The sequence below is a fragment of the Symsagittifera roscoffensis genome, chromosome 2 (genome assembly GCF_963678635.1).
Source record: "Symsagittifera roscoffensis chromosome 2, txSymRosc1.1, whole genome shotgun sequence".
In the NCBI taxonomy this organism is placed as follows: Eukaryota; Metazoa; Xenacoelomorpha; order Acoela; family Convolutidae; genus Symsagittifera; species Symsagittifera roscoffensis.
Window position 1 is genome coordinate 66,168,763 of NC_087063.1, and position 21,939 is coordinate 66,190,701.

At 40.2% G+C, this 21,939-nt stretch overlaps 2 protein-coding genes across 5 annotated transcripts in view; one reads left to right on the forward strand and one right to left on the reverse strand.

Annotated features, from left to right (window-relative positions):
- LOC134840224 (CD63 antigen-like) overlaps positions 1 to 21,939 on the reverse strand; it is a 228,371-nt gene that overhangs the window by 26,006 nt on the left and 180,426 nt on the right. The gene's annotated exons all lie outside the window — the stretch shown is intronic.
- Positions 17,217 to 21,117, forward strand: LOC134839460 (uncharacterized). Of its 4 annotated transcripts, none has more exons than XM_063855015.1 (5): positions 17,218 to 17,642; positions 19,273 to 19,744; positions 19,997 to 20,162; positions 20,193 to 20,215; positions 20,830 to 21,117. In XM_063855015.1, exons 1-5 carry the CDS (start codon positions 17,457 to 17,459, stop codon positions 20,973 to 20,975), a joined length of 993 nt encoding a protein of 330 aa, XP_063711085.1. In that variant the 5' UTR covers positions 17,218 to 17,456; the 3' UTR covers positions 20,976 to 21,117. The 4 variants fall into 4 exon arrangements, with proteins under 4 accessions (XP_063711083.1, XP_063711085.1, XP_063711084.1 ...); XM_063855016.1 differs by having other exon boundaries at positions 17,219 to 17,642; positions 20,833 to 21,117; XM_063855013.1 differs by having other exon boundaries at positions 17,217 to 17,642; positions 19,997 to 20,215.

Consider the following 21,939-nt stretch of genomic DNA (forward strand, 5'->3'; position numbering starts at 1 on the left):
TAGTGTCCCAAGGGTAGTGTCCCAAGACCAGTGTCCCAAGGCTGGTGTCCCAAGACTAGTGTCCCAAGACTAGTGTCCCAAGACTGTCCCAAGACCACTGTCCCAAGACCCTGTCCCAAGACCACTGTCCCAAGACCACTGTCCCAAGACCCCCGTCCCAAGACCCTGTCCCAAGACCACTGTCCCAAGACCCTGTCCCAAGACCCTGTCCCAAGACCCTGTCCCAAGACCCTGTCCCAAGACCCTGTCCCAAGACCACTGTCCCAAGACCACTGTCCCAAGACCCTGTCCCAAGACCACTGTCCCAAGACCCTGTCCCAAGACCCTGTCCCAAGACCACTGTCCCAAGACCACTGTCCCAAGACCCTGTCCCAAGACCACTGTCCCAAGACCCTGTCCCAAGACCACTGTCCCAAGACTGCTCTGTCCCAAGACTTCTTCGGTCTTGTCCCAATACTCGTCACGGAGTGTCTTCCTCGTTGTAGGGTCTTCTTGAACCACCGTACCTTGTACCACCACTCAAGCTCTAGTAAAATTTTCCCAAAAACCCTCTCTTAAAAGCCAAATGCCGACCCCCTTCTTCTTTTTGGTTGTTTCTATTTCAATGTAGGTGCGCAGGTATCTTGTGATCACCTGTTCGTATAAAACCAAACACAAATCCTCAATAAAATGCAACAAAAAATTTTAAGTAAGAAAAATAATAAAAACAGAAAAATGAGCCCACCTAAAATTTAAAGGTGACCAATGTCTACCTTTCGTCTAAAAAAAAAAATGTCTGGTACCTAATTGCTACGCGTTTTCCTCCCCCCACTAGTGATCTTATGGGGTATCACAAAAGCTGTCTATATCCGGTCCCCCCTACCAAACCAACCAGCGTACCAGTCTTAACTCGAGTTGAATTTTGGATCTCCACCTAATATTACCAACGCGTGTTAATTTCTAATGTAACTAAGTCAACGATGTCGACTAATTAGTTACTCTAATTTCCCCCTTTTTACAATTTACAACCGCCAACCTCTAACTTAACCAGCCCCCCTTCTAACCTCCCCCCTTTCTAGCCCCCCTTCTTAAGCCTAAAAATTACTTTAAGCGCCGGGTGCTAAACCTCTCAAGAGAAAACCGTAGACCTGTTTCCAGGCCTGCTCAAGTAAAAACGTTCCTCAAAACTGGGGAATTTCGCTTATCCAATTTTACACTTATTTCCTATAATGTAATGTGGATTCTAACGATACCCGTTCTGCCCAACTTGAGAACTCGAGAATTGCCAAATCCTTCTTGGCTGCTTTCCCACTCGACTGGTCACCTGTTCCAGTCCAGTCTCCTATTGGTTCAGCCAAGTGTCCCTGAACCACTTTCCCACTCGGCTGGTCACCTCTTCCAGTCAAGTCTCCTATTGGTTCAGCTTAAGTGTCCCTGAACCACTTTCCCACTCGGCTGGTCACCTCTTCCAGTCAAGTCTCCTATTGGTCCAGCTAAGTTCCAAGCTATCTGAAAACCCTTGACAACGCCCCACTTCGGGCACTTTATTCAGTTTACTGGTTTAAATTGCTAGGTTGATCGAAACGATCGAACTTGTAAAACAGTATGGGTATACTATTTAATTAATATAAAGGTTTGATCCAACTAATCTGGTGTCAAAGTCACTGTCTTTTTTCGTTTTATGGTTTTTGTTCCTTTTTCTATTCTTTTTTGGTTTTTGTTTTGCTTTTTGTCTTTTTGCTCGTGTTTTTGTCCCCCTAGTTGCCCCCTTTTACTCGGTTAGCTAAGCCTCGTTCGGAGAGCGTACCAGGAAATTTTCTCGAGTTTTCTTAAAAAGCTATCACGGTACAACCGGAAGGTTTGCACGTTCCTGTCGAACCGTACCGCCGGTACTCTAGAATGGGCATTCAGCCCGAAGCTGTCTCAAGTGGGTTCGACTCCGTAGTCTTGATGTCGTAAACACCCAGGAGCGCCATAAAAACACTATGTAACATTCGTCTACTACAGTCACACATGAGGCTCAAGAAAAATAGGCCCTATAACCACTGGCTCAAGGGTCAGGGACACTATCTCTTGTGTTTTTCCACCTCAAGAACGGTCGGAGCCAGTTCGGTTCGCTTGTGACATGAGACTACGACCCGTTACAGCTTAAAGGCTACTACTAAAATATCCCCCCACTCTAGAATTAGAAACGTCCCCATACTTAGGTCTCTAAATACCCAAAATACATGAACGCCGTTAAAAACCGGGTTGGAACAATCCGTTAAGTTACTTTTTATTAGACAGTGGAACTTTGATCCATTTCAGATGGATCAACCTAAAACTCGCCTTACCTCAACATAACAATTATAAAACACACTCTAGAATTTAAATTTGTACTCACATAGCAGCACGCTCAAGAATTGGGAAATGATCCAGTTGGTAACTAACTCAAGAAATAAATAACTAAAAGAAGTTTAATGTTTTATAGTTTGTACGACAAGGATAAGTCTATGCTCTAGAATTTGAGTTCTCATGGACCGTTGGGACACTCTAGTTGTCCGCCTTTCCGCTGAAGGTTCACTCTGGTCCAGCTTTAGAATAGAAGAACTCCAGACACGACTATCCAACTCGTGGGAATACGCTGGTTTCTGTTTCGAATAGGACAGCTCTACTCTTGTTCACTATGATGGAAATTGCGAATAGCAATTTCCCACTCGTTTTTATCTGACTACTTTCCCGCAATTGTTCTAAAATTGTTCTGATTTCTTTTTCTGATTTTCAGTTATCGCGAGAAAATCGTGCATGACATGTTCCATTCGAAATTTTGAAAAATTAAATTTCACTTCAAAATCAAGTATTTTCTGCTCTTCTCAAGGTCAAACTTCCAAATATGACCGACTGGCACACTAGTATTTTTGCAAAGAGCAGTCCAACATGAAGCTCTCGGTATAGAGACAAAGGAAGGATGTTAAGTTTCACCGCGTTTGTCTTTATAGGAGATATGGCTATTGCTTGTCATGAAAAATCCACGAGATTGCTTTCCGCTGCACACTTTTTATGATTCTTAAGTCAACTTTTGATGGTTTCAAGAAAACTGAACAGTAGCACAGAATTGGCACAACGTAACAGAAATATGCGTTTCTTCTGGTCGCGAAATTCGCATTTGAGAGATTCCTTTTGAGTACGAAGAGAGTGTTTAAGGCTTTTTCAGCCCTCTTTTTTGCGTGTTGCGTCCAAAAGAGCGTTTCGGTTACCAGGATGCCCATATCGTTCATTACTTCAGTGGTTTCGATGCTGTAAATGGGGAGTGCACTCGTAGCTGATCCTTTGATACAGAGGACTTTGCTTTTCGTCAGATTCATTGACATGCAGTTTTCCTCGCACCACCTCCAAAAACTCCTAACATATATGTTGAGAGTTAACGGGTTGTCTCCAACAGTTTTGTAGTCGTCTGCATAACCCAATGTTGCGAACATGACACACGATGGTAGATAATTTATGAAAACTGGGAAGAAAAGCGGCCCAAGTATAGAGCCCTGGGGAAAGCCGCTGAAGACTTCCAGCTCTCCGGAAATTGTGTCATTCAACATCACTGTTTGCTTCCGGTTCGAGAGGTAGCTGTGTATCAGAGATAAACAATTTCTTCCAATTCCAGAAATCGATAATTTCTCCATGAGGATTCCGTGCGAGACTTTGTCAAATGCCTTTTGAAAGTCCAAGTAGAAGGTGTTCAGGTAGCTCCAGTTTGGCAAATCTAGGCAGCTAAATATCTCGTGTAGATACTCTATTAGGTTTGTTATCGTCAATCGTTTAGATCTAAAACCGTGTTGGTCTGATTTTAGGGTTGAGTAGACAATTGGGGCCAGTTTCTCAAATATTAGTTTCTCAAGCAGTTTTGACATTGCTGAGAGCAGGCTGATTGGCCTGTAATTTGATATGTCTTGTTTATCCCCTTCTTTGAAAATTGGTGCGATTTCGCTGATCTTCCATTTTGTTTGAGATATCGCTTTATTTGCAATCATGTTGAACAGTAAGTGAAGTGATTTTGGTAGTGACTTTGAGAGGTTTTTCAGAAGAGTATTACCAATCAGGTCTGGTCTACTTGCCTTATTTACGTGCAGCTCGTTTAGCGCATCTTCTATTTCATAGATAGTGAAATTGATACTGTTCAGAAGAACATTATCTTGTCGTTCTGCTTACCCAACGTTGGCGTTTCGTGTTAAAACTGATAGAAAATATATGTTAAACAATTCGACTTTTTGAGCGTCTGTATTGGCTATTTTTTGATCTAGGAAGATCTCTGAAGGGATCATGCGAGACTTGGTTATCGATTTCAGATGTCGTTGTTTTTCGCTGAATTTCCCATTCTCAAAAAGAATTTTTTCGTGGAGATGCTGGTCATTTTGAATGGACAGTGTTAGTTCATTTTGCAGATTTTCAATTTTGCTTTCGTTCGATGAGGTAGGTTTTGCTGATTTTTAAGTTGGGGTGTATTTAATTTCTTGATAAGGTTGGAGGAATTGGTTCCCACCCAAGGAGCTAGTTCAGACCTATGTTTTGTAGTGATTGGTAGCAGGTCCTGTAGTATTTCGTGTAACCACTCGTAACAATGATCGAGCATCAGTTCAACGTTGCTCAAGCAAAACGGTTGGAAGGGGTGTTGACGAATGAATTCATTCACTTCTTCCCAGTTTGCTTTCTTCTTTCGCGAAAAAGCCAAAATCTAGTTTTTGTGTTTGATGGCTGGTGTCTTTTTGTGAACAGGTCGGTAGTCAAATGAGACTTTGGCATGGAGTGGCAAATGGTCGGAACTGAATAGACTACTCAGACGGTTGTCAAGTTTAACGCTGGTGACAAAACGCGGTTTGTTACTAAAGAGAACGTCTAGTGATTTTCCATCAGGGGTTTTTATTAGTTGTTGGAAGTTTGACTCACAGAGTTCGTCAAGGAATGACTGCTCATCTAGAGAAGTTGAAGTCCTTGACGGCCAGTGTATACAGTTAAAATTTAAATCTCCAACTATAAACGAAAAATTTGCACTTTGCTCAAATTGCTTACGCCTCAAGAATTTTAGCAGTTCGAGAAGATCTGGGATGTCCCATGAGTAGGTACTGTTTGAAGGAGCGCTTTAGATGCAGCATATTATAATCGGCTTGTTCAGGGATATGCGGATGATAACACAGTCTTGAAACGCGGAATTGATTTGGCTACTTGGAATGTTACGGTTTACTGCTATAAGTAAGCCACCATGTTTTGTCAAGCCTTTCTCACTCTGTCTGTCATTTCGGTGGATAGCGTAGTTTGTCAGAAAAAGTGCAGCGTCGCCGTTGCTTTCTGTCAACCAGGTTTCAGTTAGGCAGATTACTTGATAAGCGTTTTTAATTACATAATAAATTACGTAATCAATAATAACATTTTCCTGTAAATTTCTGATATTTGTTTTTCGCTTTTTGTTCTTTCATGGTTATAAAATTTTGATTTGGGAAAATTTTTAATTCTGACATGTCAGTTTTTTAATTTTCAGCCATGTTATACATAGACTATACTTTTAGTGTTAATTCCCGGCTCCTGAATTCATCGCGTGTGTTGATCCTCGGCCTCTCCCTCCAAATATGCAAAGCCTTTAGTGTGAGTAGCTTATGAGTGTTGGCTGTTTAGTCCATAATCTCAGACTTCAGCTCTATAGTCTAGACTTCAGCTCAGCAGCACCGCCTACCTCCTTATTACCCTCTAACAAGTGATGCCCTACTGGTAAGTCCCCTTTGCGGTGTTCATCGACCCTTGTCGCTTAATGTCGGACTGTCTGGCCGGCATAGGTGGAGTTACATCTACTACATGTAAGCTTATACACCACTTTGGATCTCAGTTCACGAGCAAAGGAAGTTTTGAGAGATGTCAAGCATGTTTTCAATTTTCTTGTTGTAAAAATTATTTGTGCCCCGGATAATTGCCGAACCTTTGCAGCTAATAGTTGAAATGGATTGCCTCGATATTGCCTTCTGAAAAGGGTGGTGAGTCTTTTAACCATTGATCGTTTCTCGGTTCTGATGCCTTCACCTCTAAATTTTTCTATCCCTCAATGATCTTGTGAAGAGTTTCAAACACTACCCTGTCCGACCAATTTTTCGGGTATTGATTTTCAATCCCTTTTTTCCGATTTTATATTCCAATGCCTAGTCAAAATTTTCCCCATGTTGAGGTACTTCTGAAAACTCTATGAACCGTCCCTTCAACGACGTTTTTTTTGTACTGCAAAGGTGCGCAACCTCTGAAATTTAGAATGGTACCGGTATCAGTGCGGTTTTGGTACTACTCACATGTGACCTTTTTTACTGAGTCCACATTGACATTTAAATTCAAAAGGGCCAAACTACCCTCACTATCAAATTCTTCTATGGTGAACTGCAAGTTTGGATGCAACTTATTGGCAGCCTCGAGAACTAACCCAGGATCGCCCTTGACAGTTCTAACTATGTCGTCCTTATATCTTAGAAAAACTCTAACACCATTCTCAGCCCGATCTGCTTCCTGTTGTTTCTTGCAAGCACTGCAATACCATACTGTTTCAGCGATGTCTGCGTATTCGGATTCCGATATGTTACCACACCCTACGTGGTACCAATTCAAACAAACTCCGCATTCTACTCCTTTAGTCCGATATGTCAGCTTTTTCTGACTTCCAGGGCAGACCTCCTTATTACCCTCACTTAGCATAGTCAATTTTGGTACTTCTTTCTTTAATGCACGTTCGTATTCTTTGAGCCACAAATGGGCCAGTATTACTGCAAGGAAGGCGCCCATTACTAAACCGTCTTTTTGTAGATATCACAAACCATTGCATTTAAAGCGTACCTTACTCATAGCCAAATTCAGTAGTTTTTTCATAGTCTTGCGAGAAGTTTTTGGAAGTTGACTTGCTCATATAAATTCCTATGGGCTATTTCAACCGCTTCCTTGAGCGGGACATTAGTGTACAAACTCTTTACATCAAGGGAGATTATACTCTAATCAGGGTCCAGTTCAGTTTTCTCCAAGATGTTCCTGGCCATTTGAGTGTTCTTTTCCATATTTGCCCCCTCAGTTTCAACAAAGTACTTTGCCAATGTTTTATTTAGGTTGTCATATGAGCTACCAGGTAAAGAAAGGACGGGACGAAGTGGTGCACCTTGTTTATGTGTTTTTGCTTATCCATACAGCCTAGCCGGCTGTGCCGCCGTTGATCTCAACCTAGTATACAGCGCTTTGCTAATCTCGTCCTTCTTTTTCATGGCGAGTAATTCTTTGTTTATGTCTTCTTCAGTTTTCATTATCACAATGTCCGTCAGATTCTTCCTCTCACTAAATTGTTCTGCCTGTAATAAATTTTTCAGTTTCTTCTCATATGCCTCCTTTTTCATTACACAAAAACCCACGCCCTTATCAAACGGCACTGCCAGAAGACCGTTGTCCTTCAAAAACCTTCTGGCTTTTGCAACACGTTTGTCAGAGGGGGCCTGTTTCACTTTCCTAGCATATCTCTTTGCAGCTGCTTCAATCTGACATAATTTTTCTCCGTGTAATCTTTTAACTTCAATTCTGACAAAAAAACTGTCAATGACCGCAAGGATGTGAATTTTATGGAATTCGTCTCGTACCGGATGTTTTGGTCCAAAACTTAAGACTTCCCGCACCCAAAGCGACAAAACCACTTCATCTAAAACTCTAACTGACTTTTCATCCAAGTTTTTTTAATGGTCGATCCTGTCTTTCCGAAAGCTTTTCAAGCTTTTTCTTGTGTCGGCTTATCAGGTTATTGACACTACACCTTGCTTGCAGGTTCAGATAGAATACTTGTTAGAGTGTAATAAGGAGATAGGAGCTGAAGTCAGAGATTATAGACCAAACAGCCAAAACTCATAAGCTACTAACACTAGAGGATTTGCATATTTGGAGGGAGAGGCCAAGAATCAACACACGCAATGAATTCGGGAGCCGAGATTTATCACTAAAATTATAGTTTATGTATAACATGCCTAAAATTTAAAAAACTTACATGTCAGAATCAAAAACATTCCCAAAACCAATTTTTATAACCATGAAAGAACAAAAAGCGAAAAAGAAATATCAGGAATATACAGGAAAAGGTTATAATTGATTACATAATTTATTATGTAATTACAGTTGTTTTGTTTTGATTGGTCTAAAAGTTTTAAAGCAGTTTTAGACATGTTTTTCATTTTTCAGATCTTTGATCGTTTTGTAGAAAAATGAAAAAAAAAAAATGATCCTCATGATGCACAAAACGTGCGAAAACGTTTGAATTAACATGTTGTAAGTCAAGCAGTTTTTTTATAGTAAAAAAACCTATTTAGAGAATATTATAATTTGATAACAATACGTGCTACTCGACCAGAATGCCATAGAATTTTTTTTAAAAAAACGATCGAGTGATTTGTTAAAATGGAAAAATAACGTGATTCGTTTTTCGAACCGAAAAAGGAATGGTTATTTCGAGGTTACGAAGTCATTTTAAAAACTGCGATTTCAGCGTGCTGCGATTAAATCATTTAAACAGAAATTGAAAGAAGACTAATAACAATCAAAAACTTGAAATTCCCCGACTGTAAGTCAAATAGAAACACACTTCTGATATACTTCGGATTGGTACCCAAAAACAATCGATTTTGAAAAAGAAGCCTTCCAATTCATAAAATTTGTACGAATACAATCGTTACTGGGCGTATTCAACCGATAGGTAAGCTTAGAAGTAGAGACAGCAACCCTTCCTGTTGGTGAAGGAGCTTCTCCCCGTCTGGTGGTGAAGAAGGTCTCTGGCTTCAAAGTGAACCTCATATTTAAACAGAAGGTCAATCCAGCAATGCAAGGAGCAACAGGAAGGTCAAAAGGACAACAACAATCGACTGCTGGATAACGTTTAGCAATTTGGTATCTTTTTTGGTACAGAAAGTACGATAACGAGCTGTAGGGGCACGACAGTCACTGAAATATAGTGAACCATCACTGAATTGCGAATTTACAAGTTAAGCACCTCAACTCGGATATTGAACAGACCCGGAGCGGTATCGTATTATTTGAACTAATACTCATACTACCTCTATTAAAACAAATATTCCGTTTGTGAAACAAATAGACCACCAGCAGACCAAATTTTAAGGTCGAAGGTTTGACATCTTTACCCCCCCACAAGCGCAATTTTTGAGACATTTATAAGCACTAAATTAAAGATATTTTTACTGTAATTAGACTGATATAACTATAGGATGAATTATTTTTGATTTCTGAAGAACCGGAACGCTGCAAGGTAAGAAAAGTTTTCAAAATGTTTGAAATAAGACGATAATAATTGTTATTCGGGTAACATACACGAGTGAATCGACAGGCTTTAGAACTAGTATACCAATATCCTTCCCAGTTCTAGTGAAAAAGGATCTAATCTAGTTGGTTTATTGGATTCAAATGTGAACGAAGTGCCTAAACTGAACGGTTTTTCTGCAGCTGCAAATATCAGGATCCCAATATCGCCAGTCAGGAAGGATCCCAATCAGGAAGAGTCCCTATTTGCCCATACGGATGAGTCCTTACTTGCTGACCTGGAAGGATCCCGATTCTATGAGCCTACTCAGACGGGTCACATTTTGCCAATTCGGAAGTGTGCTTATATGCTAATCAGGAAGGGTCTTTAATCGCCGAATCGGAATGGTACTTAGTCCTCAAACTAGAGTGATCCTTGATCGCCAAGTCGGAAGAGTCCTTATACGCCAATACGAAAGGGTCATAAAAGAGACCTTTTACTCTCCGTGAACGTAATAAAGAACCAAGAGGATCAGAAGAACAAACCTTCATCGTATGTAAAACGGAAGATCTGCCATGAAAACTCAAAAGCAAGACATCTAATGAAACTTAATTGAATTTGTAAGGATATTTGGACGCATAGGCGAACCGAGGACAAAACAAACTGGTGACTGCCATTTTGACATGTCATTAAATTATTTAAACAGAAATCGAAAGAAGACTAATAATAATCAAAAACTTGAAATTCCCCGACTGTAAGTCAAATAGAAACACACTTCTGATATACTTCGGATTGGTACCCAAAAACAATCGATTTTGAAAAAAAAAAGCCTTCCAATTCATAAAATTTGTACAAATACAATCGTTACCGGGCGTATTCAACCGATAGGTAAGGATAGAAGTAGAGACAGCAACCCTTCCTGTTGGTGAAGGAGCTTCTCCCCTTCTGGTGGTGAAGAAGGTCTCTGGCTTCAATGTGAACCTCATATTTAAGCAGAAGGTCAATCCAGCAAGGCAAGGAGCAGCAGGAAGTTCAACAGGACAACAACAATCGACTGCTAAATAACGTTTAGCAATTTTGTATCTTTTTAGGTACAGAAAGTACGATAACGAGCTGTAGGGGCACGACAGTGACTGGAATATAGTGAACCATCACTGAATTGCGAATTTACAAGTTAAGCACCTCAATTTGGATATTGAACGGACCCGGAGCGGTATCGTATTATTTGAACTAATACTCATACTACCTCTATTAAAACAAATATTCCGTTTGTGAAACAAATAGACCACCAACAGACCAAATTTTAAGGTTGAATCTTTGACATTTTGACCCCCCTACAAGCCCGATTTTTGAGAGATTTATAATCACTAAATTAAAGATTTTTTTACTGTTATTAGACTGATATAACTATAGGATCATTTATTTTTGAATTCTGAAGAAGCGGAACGCTGCAAGGAAAGAAAAGTTTTCAAAATTTTTGAGTTAGTACGACAATAATTATTATTCGGGTAACATACACGAGTGTATCGACAGGCTTTAGAACTAGTATACCAGTATCCTTTCTAGTCCTAGTGAAACAGGACCTAATGTGGTTGGTTTATTGGATTCAAATGTGAATGAAGTGCCCAAACTGAACGGTTTTTCTGCAACTGCAAATATCAGAATCCCAATATCGCCAGTCAGGAAGGGTCCCAATCAGGAAGGGTCCCTATTTGCCCATACGGATGAGTCCTTACTTGCCGATCTGGTAGGGTCCCGATTATATGAGCGTACTCAGATGGGTCACATTTTGCCAATTCGGAAGTGTGCTTTTATGCCAATCAGGAAGGGTCTTTAATCGCCGAACCTGAATGATACTTATTCCTCAAACTAGAGTAATCCTTGATCACCAAGTCGGAGAGTCCTTATACGCCGATCCGGAAGGGTCATAAAAGAGACCCTTTACTCTCCGTGAACGTAATAAAGAACTGCGAAGGTCAGAAGAACAAACCTTCATCTTACGTAAAACGAAAAATCTGCCATGAAAACTCAAAAACAAGACATCTAACGAAACCTAATTGAATCTGTAAGGATATTTGGACGCATAGGCGAACCGAGGACGAAAAGAAACTGGTGACTGCCATTGTGACTTGTCATTAAATAATTTAAACAGAAACCGAAAGAAGACTAATAATAATCAAAAACTTGAAATTGCCCGACTGTAAGTCAAATAGAAATACCGCAAAGAAAAAGTAAGTGAATCGACAGGTTTTAGAACCGGTCTACCGGTAACCTTCCTGATTCTAATGAAGTTGGACCTAACTTGTTTGACTTAGTGGATTCAAATTTGAATAAAAATGCCAAAATTGAAATGTTTTTTCAACTTTTTTCTGCCGAAATATTTTCATTAGGTTTTTTGCGCTGAAAGAGAAGAGTGTCGTCTTCTTAGCTCGGATCAAAAATTTTTAAACCAAAAGGACAAAATTTGCAGATCTGATCAAAACAAAAAGTTTTTCAAATTTTCTAGCAGAAAAAGGCAGGTTTTGAACGAAGACGCTTCTCGGTTCATAGATTTTTTTTTGCAATACTTTCATAGCCCAACGAAAGGGTAGCAACGGTTAACTAAGGCATTGTAACGTTGTTTTGAACAAGTAGGTAGGATCAGAGACCTTAGAAATTGGCAAGTAGGACAAAAAGTAAGCTTGCTAAAAGACCCCTCCCAGTTAGGTAGGGTTGCAAAATAAAGAGCTTAGCTTGGATCGCGAAAGTTCAAATTGAAAACAGACCCTCCCTAATTATTTAGTTTTACACATTAAGAATTCTAGGACCGTACCCGGGTGGGGTCCCAATTTTTCGAAGGCAACCGAGGAAAGGTAACAAATCGGAAGGATCCCAATTTCACAAAACTGGAAGTGTCCCAATTTCACCAAAGTGGAAGGGTCCCAATCCAGAGGTCTCTTATTTCAACAATCCGAAAGGATCCATATTTTACCAATCCGCTGGAAGGGTCCCGATTGTAGTGGTCCTTATTTCACCACTACGGAAGGGTCCTGAATTTCCCAATCCGGACGGTCCCAATCCGGTTAAATACTTATTTTGCCAAACAGAAAGTTTCCCTATTAGCCGAATCAGAAGGGTCCAAATTTTACAAACGGTAGCCGGAGAAGTCCTTTTTTTACCAATCCGGCGGGATTCCAATCAAGAAGGATCCTTGTTTTGCCAATCCAAAAGTGTCGGTATTCGCTCAATCGGAAGGTTCCAAATCCTACAAACGTACCGGGAGGAGTCCTTTTTTCAAAAACCGGAAGGGTCCCAATCCATAAAGGTCCTTGTTTTGCCAATCCGGAAGGGTTCAAATTTTACAAAGGTATAATGACAGGTCCCAATATCACCAATCAGGAAGATACTCCCGGTGCGTGCAATATACTTTCACTTGAGAAAAAATTACTGCTTTCAAGCTTTGTCTGTTTAGTGCAGAACTAAACGGGGAAATTTTTTTAAATAAAAACAATTTCGTATATCAATTTGCGGCAGACTGGTCACAACACACGTTTGTTTTTTTCTCTTTTCAATTTGAATAAGTTTTTCAGCAACTGGATAGTGAGCTTACTAGCCTTTAAATTTATTTGACTGCATCAAATTTGTATTAGCTTTTTATTCGAAAATCCATTCAACACTACTGTGCATAAAATGAGAATACGGAAAATAAAGTTTCAGGGGGAATGGTCGAAACCAGCGGTCAAAAGGTTTCTGAGGGCAAAGTGAAACCTACAAACCTGGAAGTAGAGATACACCGGTGTCTTTTTCATAACGAGAATCGGGAAGAATTTGAAACCGATTGGAACGGTACGAGGCGACTAGCGAGTGAATCTACTTCAGTAGAACAATGACATGACTATGCGGTCTGGACTCTTGATTCTTGAGAAATGTCGGAAATGCCCTACGTTTCGATTGAAAATTCAGCGGTTGAGGGTTCACCCATCGACTTAACGGTGATGCTGGGAAAACCAGGAAAAGTAGTCACACTTCCTTCCTTCTCGGGAAGATTGAAAAATATTCAATTAAATTTCCTCCCATTTACGATGGAAGCAGGAGCTGGCGAAGAGATCGAAACTGAAGAGGAAGCCGACAACATCGAACAGGAAACTTTTAGATCATAGGTGACCTTCAACAGTTCGACCCACGAAGAGAAGCTGCCCGTCAAAACAGAGAGTGGTTCCTCAAACCAGCTTGGTACAGTCAAAACGATTGGTACAGCTTCGAGTTGAAAGCAGAATTCAAGTGATTTCTCGGCAACAGCCAATTGTGGTAACCATGATGGTCTGACTCTGACCAAAGCCACCAGACTAGGAGTGACACTGAGAGAGTTAGAGTTTGAATACGGTGGACCTTCAAGACAGAGGGAAACAGCATGATTTTGACTAGCAAAAAAAGCTTGCCACGAACAAAGTGACACCACCACTAGTGACATCATTAAACAAGGATGAAATATCAGTCGAAACAGCCCTGACCAGAATCATAAACAGGAGTGCTGAGCGAAAACAACTAGTTATGAACAGAATGATTGAACTGGAGAGAGCTGTTTGCATTGAACGACAAGATTCGCTAGAAGAGATACTGCGCAACAATCAAGATACTAGCCAAATTGAAAAGCGCTGGAAGGAAAAAACTGATTTCTACCTGACCAAGAACTTGTCGCGAATGACACGCGAAGTCAATCAGAGGGAGCAACGGCTGAGAGACGAATGTAGTAACTTCTGAGTCAACAAGAGCATGCTCTTGGGGCTCTCGACAATATGCTATTTGATACGATGGAAGACGCACCCAAGCTATTTTGGACAGACTAGATGGTCTCTTAGACGCTGGTAGTGGAGCAACAAACAGAGGTACCCACTCGTGAGATACGGTTACAAAACCAAGAGTGAAGTTCAATGAGCCTTCAAGAAGAAGAAGAACAGGTGGGCCACTAGAGGCAGGATTAGTTCAGCAAAAAATCACACTGGGAGTCACATGCCAAGGAATCCACCAACTGAAAACAGAGGAGACTCAATTGAAAGCACGTCAGCTTTGAATAAAGGACCCACAGGAAACACAGGATGGAATCACTCGAACCCGTTAAGGGCTCAAACAAGCATTTCTGGCAGAAAGAAGGTTTCAGAGCTTCAAATGACTGATACTCAGGATCACACGGGGTACACTCGAGATAATTCGACAATAGCGACAGCGTTCAGCCCTCTGAGCCGATCCCTAGACACGTCCCTGACGAGAGTATCTAGGACCACTGAGCGCAATGAGAAGTCTAAAAGACTGATCAAAAAACCAAGATGTTATAAAGACGAGTCAGAAGGTTGCATAGACACCTAGATAGAGGTTATAAGGTTGCATTTCGAGGAGGATGATTTGTTAGAAAGACAAGATCGGGACGCACTCACTGTTGACCTGGAAGGGACGACCTTGAATTGCGTGATGGCATAGAAGCAATATTAACGGCATACTGCGAGAACGTCTTCGAGAGACTGTTGACTAATTTTGGCACAAAAGTGAAGGGCAAAAGGCTATGATACACTTTGAGAAACAAAAGCAATGCAGAAAAGAAACCATAGACAGTTTCTGAATGACTTGGAGCTTCTGAGAAGACGTAGCGAACTGGACGAATCAAACAGTAGGTTGAATCTAGTAGTGGCCTCAAATTTATTTGATGATGTGAAAAGTGAAAGCTTAGAACAATGCTGGCAAATCAATACACCCCTATCTCAACCAAAGTTCCCTTTCCAAAGGACTTGAGACTCAAATCCAAAGAGTACTTAACGTTGAAGGCACCGATGAGATCAAGCTATTAGATTAACAATAAAGACAATTTTAACAATGGATCTGTAAATCAAGGCAACAGCTGGTACAAACATAAAGACAATATGGGAAAGAGATGCTCTTCGGTAAATTGCAGTTCCACCGATCACGATGTATCGGTGCGTCGAACGTATTGGACATCGGCATGTTCAATGTTCAATGTATGGCAGGTAGGCCATCGGTTTTTGCCTGGAAGACGAAGATGCTTTGCACAACGAGCAAGAGGAATTTATAAGGAGATTAACCTAAAAGTTTGGCCCAAGGTGCTTCTTTTGTAGCTTGAAGCATCATTTCACATCCTGTTGTTCACAAATTTGGGATGCAGTGGCGGATATCAAGCACCAAGGCATGAAGAGACTTTGTCAGGTGTTAAAGCTTGCAAGTCACATCTGATGAAAGAAGCGGAAGCAAGGAGGAAAGGGAAGCCTCACGAACTGGCCACGAAGAAGATGCAAGCTGTGGTGGAGAAAACAACCGAAGTCGAATCGAAGACCGCTACACAGGATTTTAGAATCGATTACGAGTAAGAGAAGCCTTGAACACGGTTCAACAAAAGTTGGCAACTAAAGAAATTGAATAGACAATCAAGCTCAAAATGGAAAATGAGAGGGTACAGGACCAACTTAATGAATTGAAAGCATCAAATTTAGAAGAAACTAAGGCATGAAGAGCAGGAAACTGAATGTGATTTTTGGTCAGACGTTTGAAATGGTCCCTGAGGACAGCAACATATGGTCAATAATCTTGGTGGCGTGACATCAGGTAATCATAAACCTGAGGAAACCATTGGATTTACTATAATGCATCTGGACAATTATGTAGACTATCTGAGACAAGCAGAACCGCGGACCGAATGGAGGGCTGTGCGATCCTGGATGCTGACAGGTTGCCCCCGGACCAAGAAAGGTAATGGTTTTCACGTGGAAGTCTGCAAACCATAAGAATCACAGCTGAACGAAGATGGCATAAGCATCTATACTAAGACTTATTTGACGACAGACAACAACCAGATTAGCAAATATACCTGTGTCGAGACAATTTCAGTGTCCGGAGAATTGGCCACAACGCCATGTTGGAACAAGATCCGGTACACATTGATTACAAAGCGGCTATGGCTGCACATCTGCTGAACATAGACGGAAAGAAGGTAGGGGTCACTGGACTATTGGATACAGGAGCGGTGGTCAGTGTGATGCCGATCAAGACATGGGAGAGAATCGGTTTCACCAGGGAAGATCTAATATGATACACTCACACACAGCCGTTTTGTATGACGAAAAAACTCCGGCAGAAAGCACTGAATTTTGACTGCTAGGGTTAGGCACCAGGCAAACTTGCTGACTACTGCTCAATGGGCTCAAATTTCCCATCTTGAAAGTCGCGACGACTGCCTGCCTGGGCTTTAATTTTACCTTTCCATATTAAAAAATCGGTATTTTGCTTTATCCATAATATCCTATTTATCGGTCGCTTAACATAGTCTCTGTATGTTTTTAGTTATCCGTTTTTGGTTATTAAGTTATCTTTGGCGCCCATATATACTAATTTCAAGGAGGGAGCGCGCGCCAAAGAAAGCAATCTCTGGTAAAAGTTTCCAAGAAAAGGTTCCTACAGTTGCCTTTTTTGGCCTATTTTATCCAAATTTTTGCCAGCGGCGCAAAACTTTTAGCCAAAACAAGATCTTTTGAGTGCTTTAGGAGACGTCAAAAAGTCAGTTTGGTTGCCTTAAAAAAGAATTTTTTTGGAGAAACCGCCCCCCTCCCCCTTCGAGAAAGCTACGCCCCTGGTCGGAACATAAGTTCCCGACCTCGTACTGGGTAATCGTATATTATATTCAATTGAATGGCCAGGTTATTAACTTTTGATTTAAAACTGATAAACTGATCCATAAGAGTGTTTAATGAGAATTTGGGAACGCCCTGGACGTCATGAAATAACAAGCCGGACGCTTGTATGCCGTAAACAGTCGAATCTTTCTTAATCCTTTATTGGTGCAGGTATTTCAAGCCAGCTATTAAACTCCTTTTTAGAATCGCACTTGAATGCGAGAAATTTTTATAATTATAGCAATCTTTAGTTAGTATTGTTACGGCTACGGTTTAAATCGATAAAACCAAAAAACTAAAGCTCAAAATGGCTCTTAAAATTTATACGCTTCAAAAATGCATCAAGTAAGCCAGTAAGAAAAAACTATTTTACTGAAGCTAACTTTGCTTAACTGTATAGCCTTGTTAAACAGCTTTAAGCTTATATAATCTGGTCGCACGTTTCTGTCTACGGATTTACAACAGTCTGAAAAAAAAGCCGAGCCCAATAAATGAAAGAGCGCCGACGAATTTCTGTTCTCCGATAGATTATTTAAAGTTGGTGCCATTAAATGACAGCAGGCCACGTGCAACAACAGTCCTCGGCTATGGTCCTCGGAGGAATGAGAGCCAGAGATGCGACAAGTGAGTTCGACTTCTTCAGGAAGTCTCATCTTAGTATCTCGCGGTTGCCGACCATCAGTGGAACCGAGAACCATCTCGACCGGAGTCATTCTTACTGGCGTGTACAACAACAGGTGTGGGAATTAATACCTAATAATATTAATAATAATAATAATAATAATAATAATAATAATAATAATAATAATAATAATCATAATAATAATCATAATAATAATGATAATAATAATCATAATAATAATAATAATCATAATAATCATAATAATAATAATAATCATAATAATAATCATAATAATCATAATAATAATAATAATAATAATAATAATAATAATAATAATCATAATAATAATAATAATAATAATAATAATCATAATAATAATAATCATAATAATAATAATAATAATCATAATAATCATAATCATAATAAAAATATTTCAACTTCATTTTCATTTCTCGACTTCCACTGATATTGAACTAAAACGGAATTTCTCCGTTTTTCAATCAATTTTTCTAAAACTCTGTAATCCAATCATTACTTGGGTTGCTATAGTTTCATCATGTTTTACATTAACTTAAAATTTAGATTAAGACTAAGATCATTTGTCCACTGCGAAAAAACTAACATTAATTGCCTAACCTTAACATTAATTGCAAAAACAAGCTCACAGATCAAGTTGGGCCTCGAACCACCGACCTTTCGACAGTTATCTTTCATCTGTAATCGGTGGCTCTCACGAATTGCATCTTTCGAATTATACCTGAATCCAGTCTCCACTGGCTTTATTTCAAATCAACAACTCATCTCTGCGCAAAAAACGGCATGTAGTCTCCAAAACACGATCTTATTTCATCATCATCAAGAAGCAGAAAATCTGATAATACTGAAAGATATGACTGACTCAAAATGAAAACATAGCGTAAGCTTTACTCCATTATTTCGTAGTTCAAACAACGGTTTTTGAGATATTTTAATGAAACTTCTCATTGATTAAATTTTTCTTTCAGTAATTATGCTTCGTTTATTTAGCAAAATTATTTTAAAAAAGCACCATTTTATGCCATTTGCAAAACAAATAGTTGCTCCTATTTTTTCGCATTTTTTTTATAGCAGGTTGACTAAAATATATAAATACTGAAGCTAAACGGTGTGTTTTACGGAAAGAACTAAACCATACGTGTGGTTTTCTCCATCCAAAATACGCTGCTAGAAATAAACTTCAGATAGGGTCAAAATATGCGTCAAATCCAGGGAAGTTCAGTAGTTTTTTAGACCTTATATGGTACCAAGCAATCAACAAAGTAAATTAAGAATAAGTTAAAAGAATGAAGATTGTTGAACTGTTCAATACGTTCTAAAGCTTTACTAATCTGCGCCTGAAGTTTTTTCAGCCAAGGTTCACGCCATTCCTTTTCTTACAAGAACCAAAAACAAAAACGTTTTTCTGTAAAATGAAAAAGATTAAGATTAAGACCATTTATCCGCGGGGGAAAGGACCAACACAAGAGATGTACAGCTCATCACGGCGAACCGCTGTTGTGCCCGTTTAAGAACAACATGCAATTTTTTTGGTTATTTTTCTGGGCTGGGTAATGTTGCTTCACCCTCAAGCAACGAGCACGGATCATGTGAGAGCTTGAGACCACCGACCTTTCGATTGAGAGGCGGAGACGTAACCACTTCACCACCGCTCCCTCTAGGTCTATGTTAAATTTTCTAGGTTCAATTGAGTTCACTTATTTGTTAAGATATGCGCGGAGGCAGAGAACGTTAGATTGGCAGAGGACCCTCCAATGCGAGGAGTGAGTCGGATCACAACTAAGAGGCAGAACAAAACACTGTATGGTGGATACCCAAAGCAGCCAGAAGCCAAACACGTCAAGCCCACACCAAAAACTGCAGCTGCCGCGGCCAAACTTCCGAGCATGGATTCAAAGTTGGGCGCCAAATCTGTTTTCTGGAGGTGGAATTCACTGTCCGAGGATCTTCGTAGAGGCAGGGTGCTCAATTTTCACCAACTAAAGATCAAACCACCAAAGCAGAACAGCACACAATCGGGTCAGGGGGGACAGAATTTAGAAGCTAGTGGGGGGCAAAAAGGAGGGGGACAAAACAGGAGATGGGACCGGGCTTCGTCTAGGTACCACTATCGGGTGTCTCCGAGGTATCACGTGCAGTTTCTGGAGGACATACATCAGACCCGCACACTCGGTTGGAAAGGTCAGATTTAATTTGAAGGTTACTGAAATTTTTTTTAAACGTATCTTAGTGATAATTTTCACACTCAGCTCCCGTTAATTTTAGCTTCACCATGTCACGTTTAATTCAAATTAATTTTGGTCTTCTTGTTCAGGTGCTGGTTTTTATCGGTTTTAACACCAAGGCTTTCAACGAACCTGTCCTGAAAAACAAAAAAAAATAGGTTGAGTTTTTTGAGGTATAACTCCTCCAAGTCCAAATCACTATTTGCAGGCAACACAAAGATGGTGAATTCAGCCAAACGCGATTCAAAAGCAGCCAATCAGAAGCAGATGGGGTATGATGGAACTGACTTTGAAGAGGAGGAGGGTGAGGAGGGGGAGAGGGATGAGTTTGAAGATGCACTGGCCACGAATATCAGTGGCGTAGACGAGGCGGGGGAGAAAGAGGGGGCTAAGAAGGAGGGGGAGGAGAAAGCCGAAGAGATAGGAGGTAAGGCGTTTAGCTCGTCGGAAGAAAAGGTTTGCTGCTTAGATTTCTAGCATGGTTGCTTTGGGGCACTTAGCATAGTGGTAAGGCGTTCACTTTAGAATCGTCAGATCGTGTAATCGATCCCATGCCATGGCAATGATAGTGTAAGAGGACGAGCTCTCACTTGACCTCTAGCTTCAGGTCTACCACAACCTGACCAAAATTGGCTGCAAAAGTGGTACCACGTGAAAGTTCTAGACGCACAAAAACGGCCTTGAGTCGCAAAAAAAGAGCTTCACTCAACAAAATAACACAGTCTGGAATGTGGGGAAACAATACAAACGGACTATCCTCGACAGGACTGTTAAGGCCTACTGATAGCTCCTCTGCGATTCGCAGGAACTACAATTATTATTATAATTATTAACTAGGGGAAAGCCTTCTGGGTAGCCAGAGTGTTCAAAAACTCTGGGTAGCCAGAGTTTTTGAACACCACTATTGAAAATATACGTTTTTTTTCTGGGGTGGTCAGTTGTCACATACTAGAAGCAGTGTGCTAATGAAGATGCTTAAGCATTATTGTAACTTTATTTCTTAGAGTCAAATGATGTCAATTTAACCAAATATTTCTCAAGCAGGCGAAGACGCAAACAGTTTGGAGGCAGAGCTGGACAAGGAAATGGTAAACGAGAAGGATAAGGAAGACAAGAAAGAAGACGACGAAGTTGCCCAAACTCAGAAGGTGCTCACTGAGATCCAAGAAGAGGAAGAGAAAGACTGATAAGTTTATTGGGAGAGAAATTGAAAATGATGAAAATGACTGAAGATTTAGTGTTTATGTGCTAGAACTGCCAAGTAAATCATCTACGAAATACATAAAAAGTATCAATCCTAAAGTTATTAGTTAATCTGCGTTTGAAATATTACTTGTTTTCTGCTCAACTAGCATAGGATTCTTAGCTATGGCCGCCTGTGCTGAAGTTTTCCCTTCAACCATATCTGTACACCTGAAAATTAGGCACTTTTCGGGTCTGCACCAAAACAGTGGCACATCTATTTTATGCATAGGCATAACTGCTACAGACCTGCATCAGATCTGATAAGTTCGCTTGCATGCAGCTCTGATCAGGTCTGCATCAGACATGAACAGATCTTGTTGACGGATGACCAGAGAACACCGTCCCAGACCTTGCAAGTAGTGACTGATCTATCATAAGTTTTAGTCTTGACCTGCGGACTGTTGGTCATGGTACGCCGTCTAGAGAACATTCGCTCTCCTGACTGTGTTAAAGTTCTCTTGTTCAAATATTCAGATTAATTTGAAACTATTTTTTTTAAAACTCTTCTGCCGGCATTGGTCTGAATTAAGGCGCTGGGAGACTTTAGTTGGAGTTTTCACTCCGAAAAATACGTTACAATTAACAAAAGAACAAAGTCGAAAATCGCAAATTATAAGTTTCATTTATTGTTGCAAAGAAGCAGTGAGAGAAATATTTGGCAATTTTGGAGAGCACGAATAACTGGTACCTAGTTAAATCTATAAAATATGGCCTGATCAGTGTTATTCGAGCTCTTATCATAGTGCAGGCCTGAGTGGAGATGTTATAGACCTGAACAGACCTGGATGAACACGATATCAGATTTGAGAGTTACAAGCTCCTCCTACTGGAGTTTCATGGATAATGATGAAATTTATTGGATATATCAATAAATCAATCTCTAAAAGTTTCGTTAAAAAAATCAAT

What these genes read in the sequence shown, in the direction of transcription:
- LOC134839460 (XM_063855013.1), top strand. Translation starts at nt 17,457, where the DNA reads ATGACAGCAGGCCACGTGCAACAACAGTCCTCGGCTATGGTCCTCGGA. An exon ending in CCGCACACTCGGTTGGAAAG is followed by an intron (nt 19,745 to 19,996) that starts GTCAGATTTAAT and finishes CACTATTTGCAG; the next exon opens with GCAACACAAAGATGGTGAAT. An exon ending in GAAAGCCGAAGAGATAGGAG is followed by an intron (nt 20,216 to 20,829) that starts GTAAGGCGTTTA and finishes ATATTTCTCAAG; the next exon opens with CAGGCGAAGACGCAAACAGT.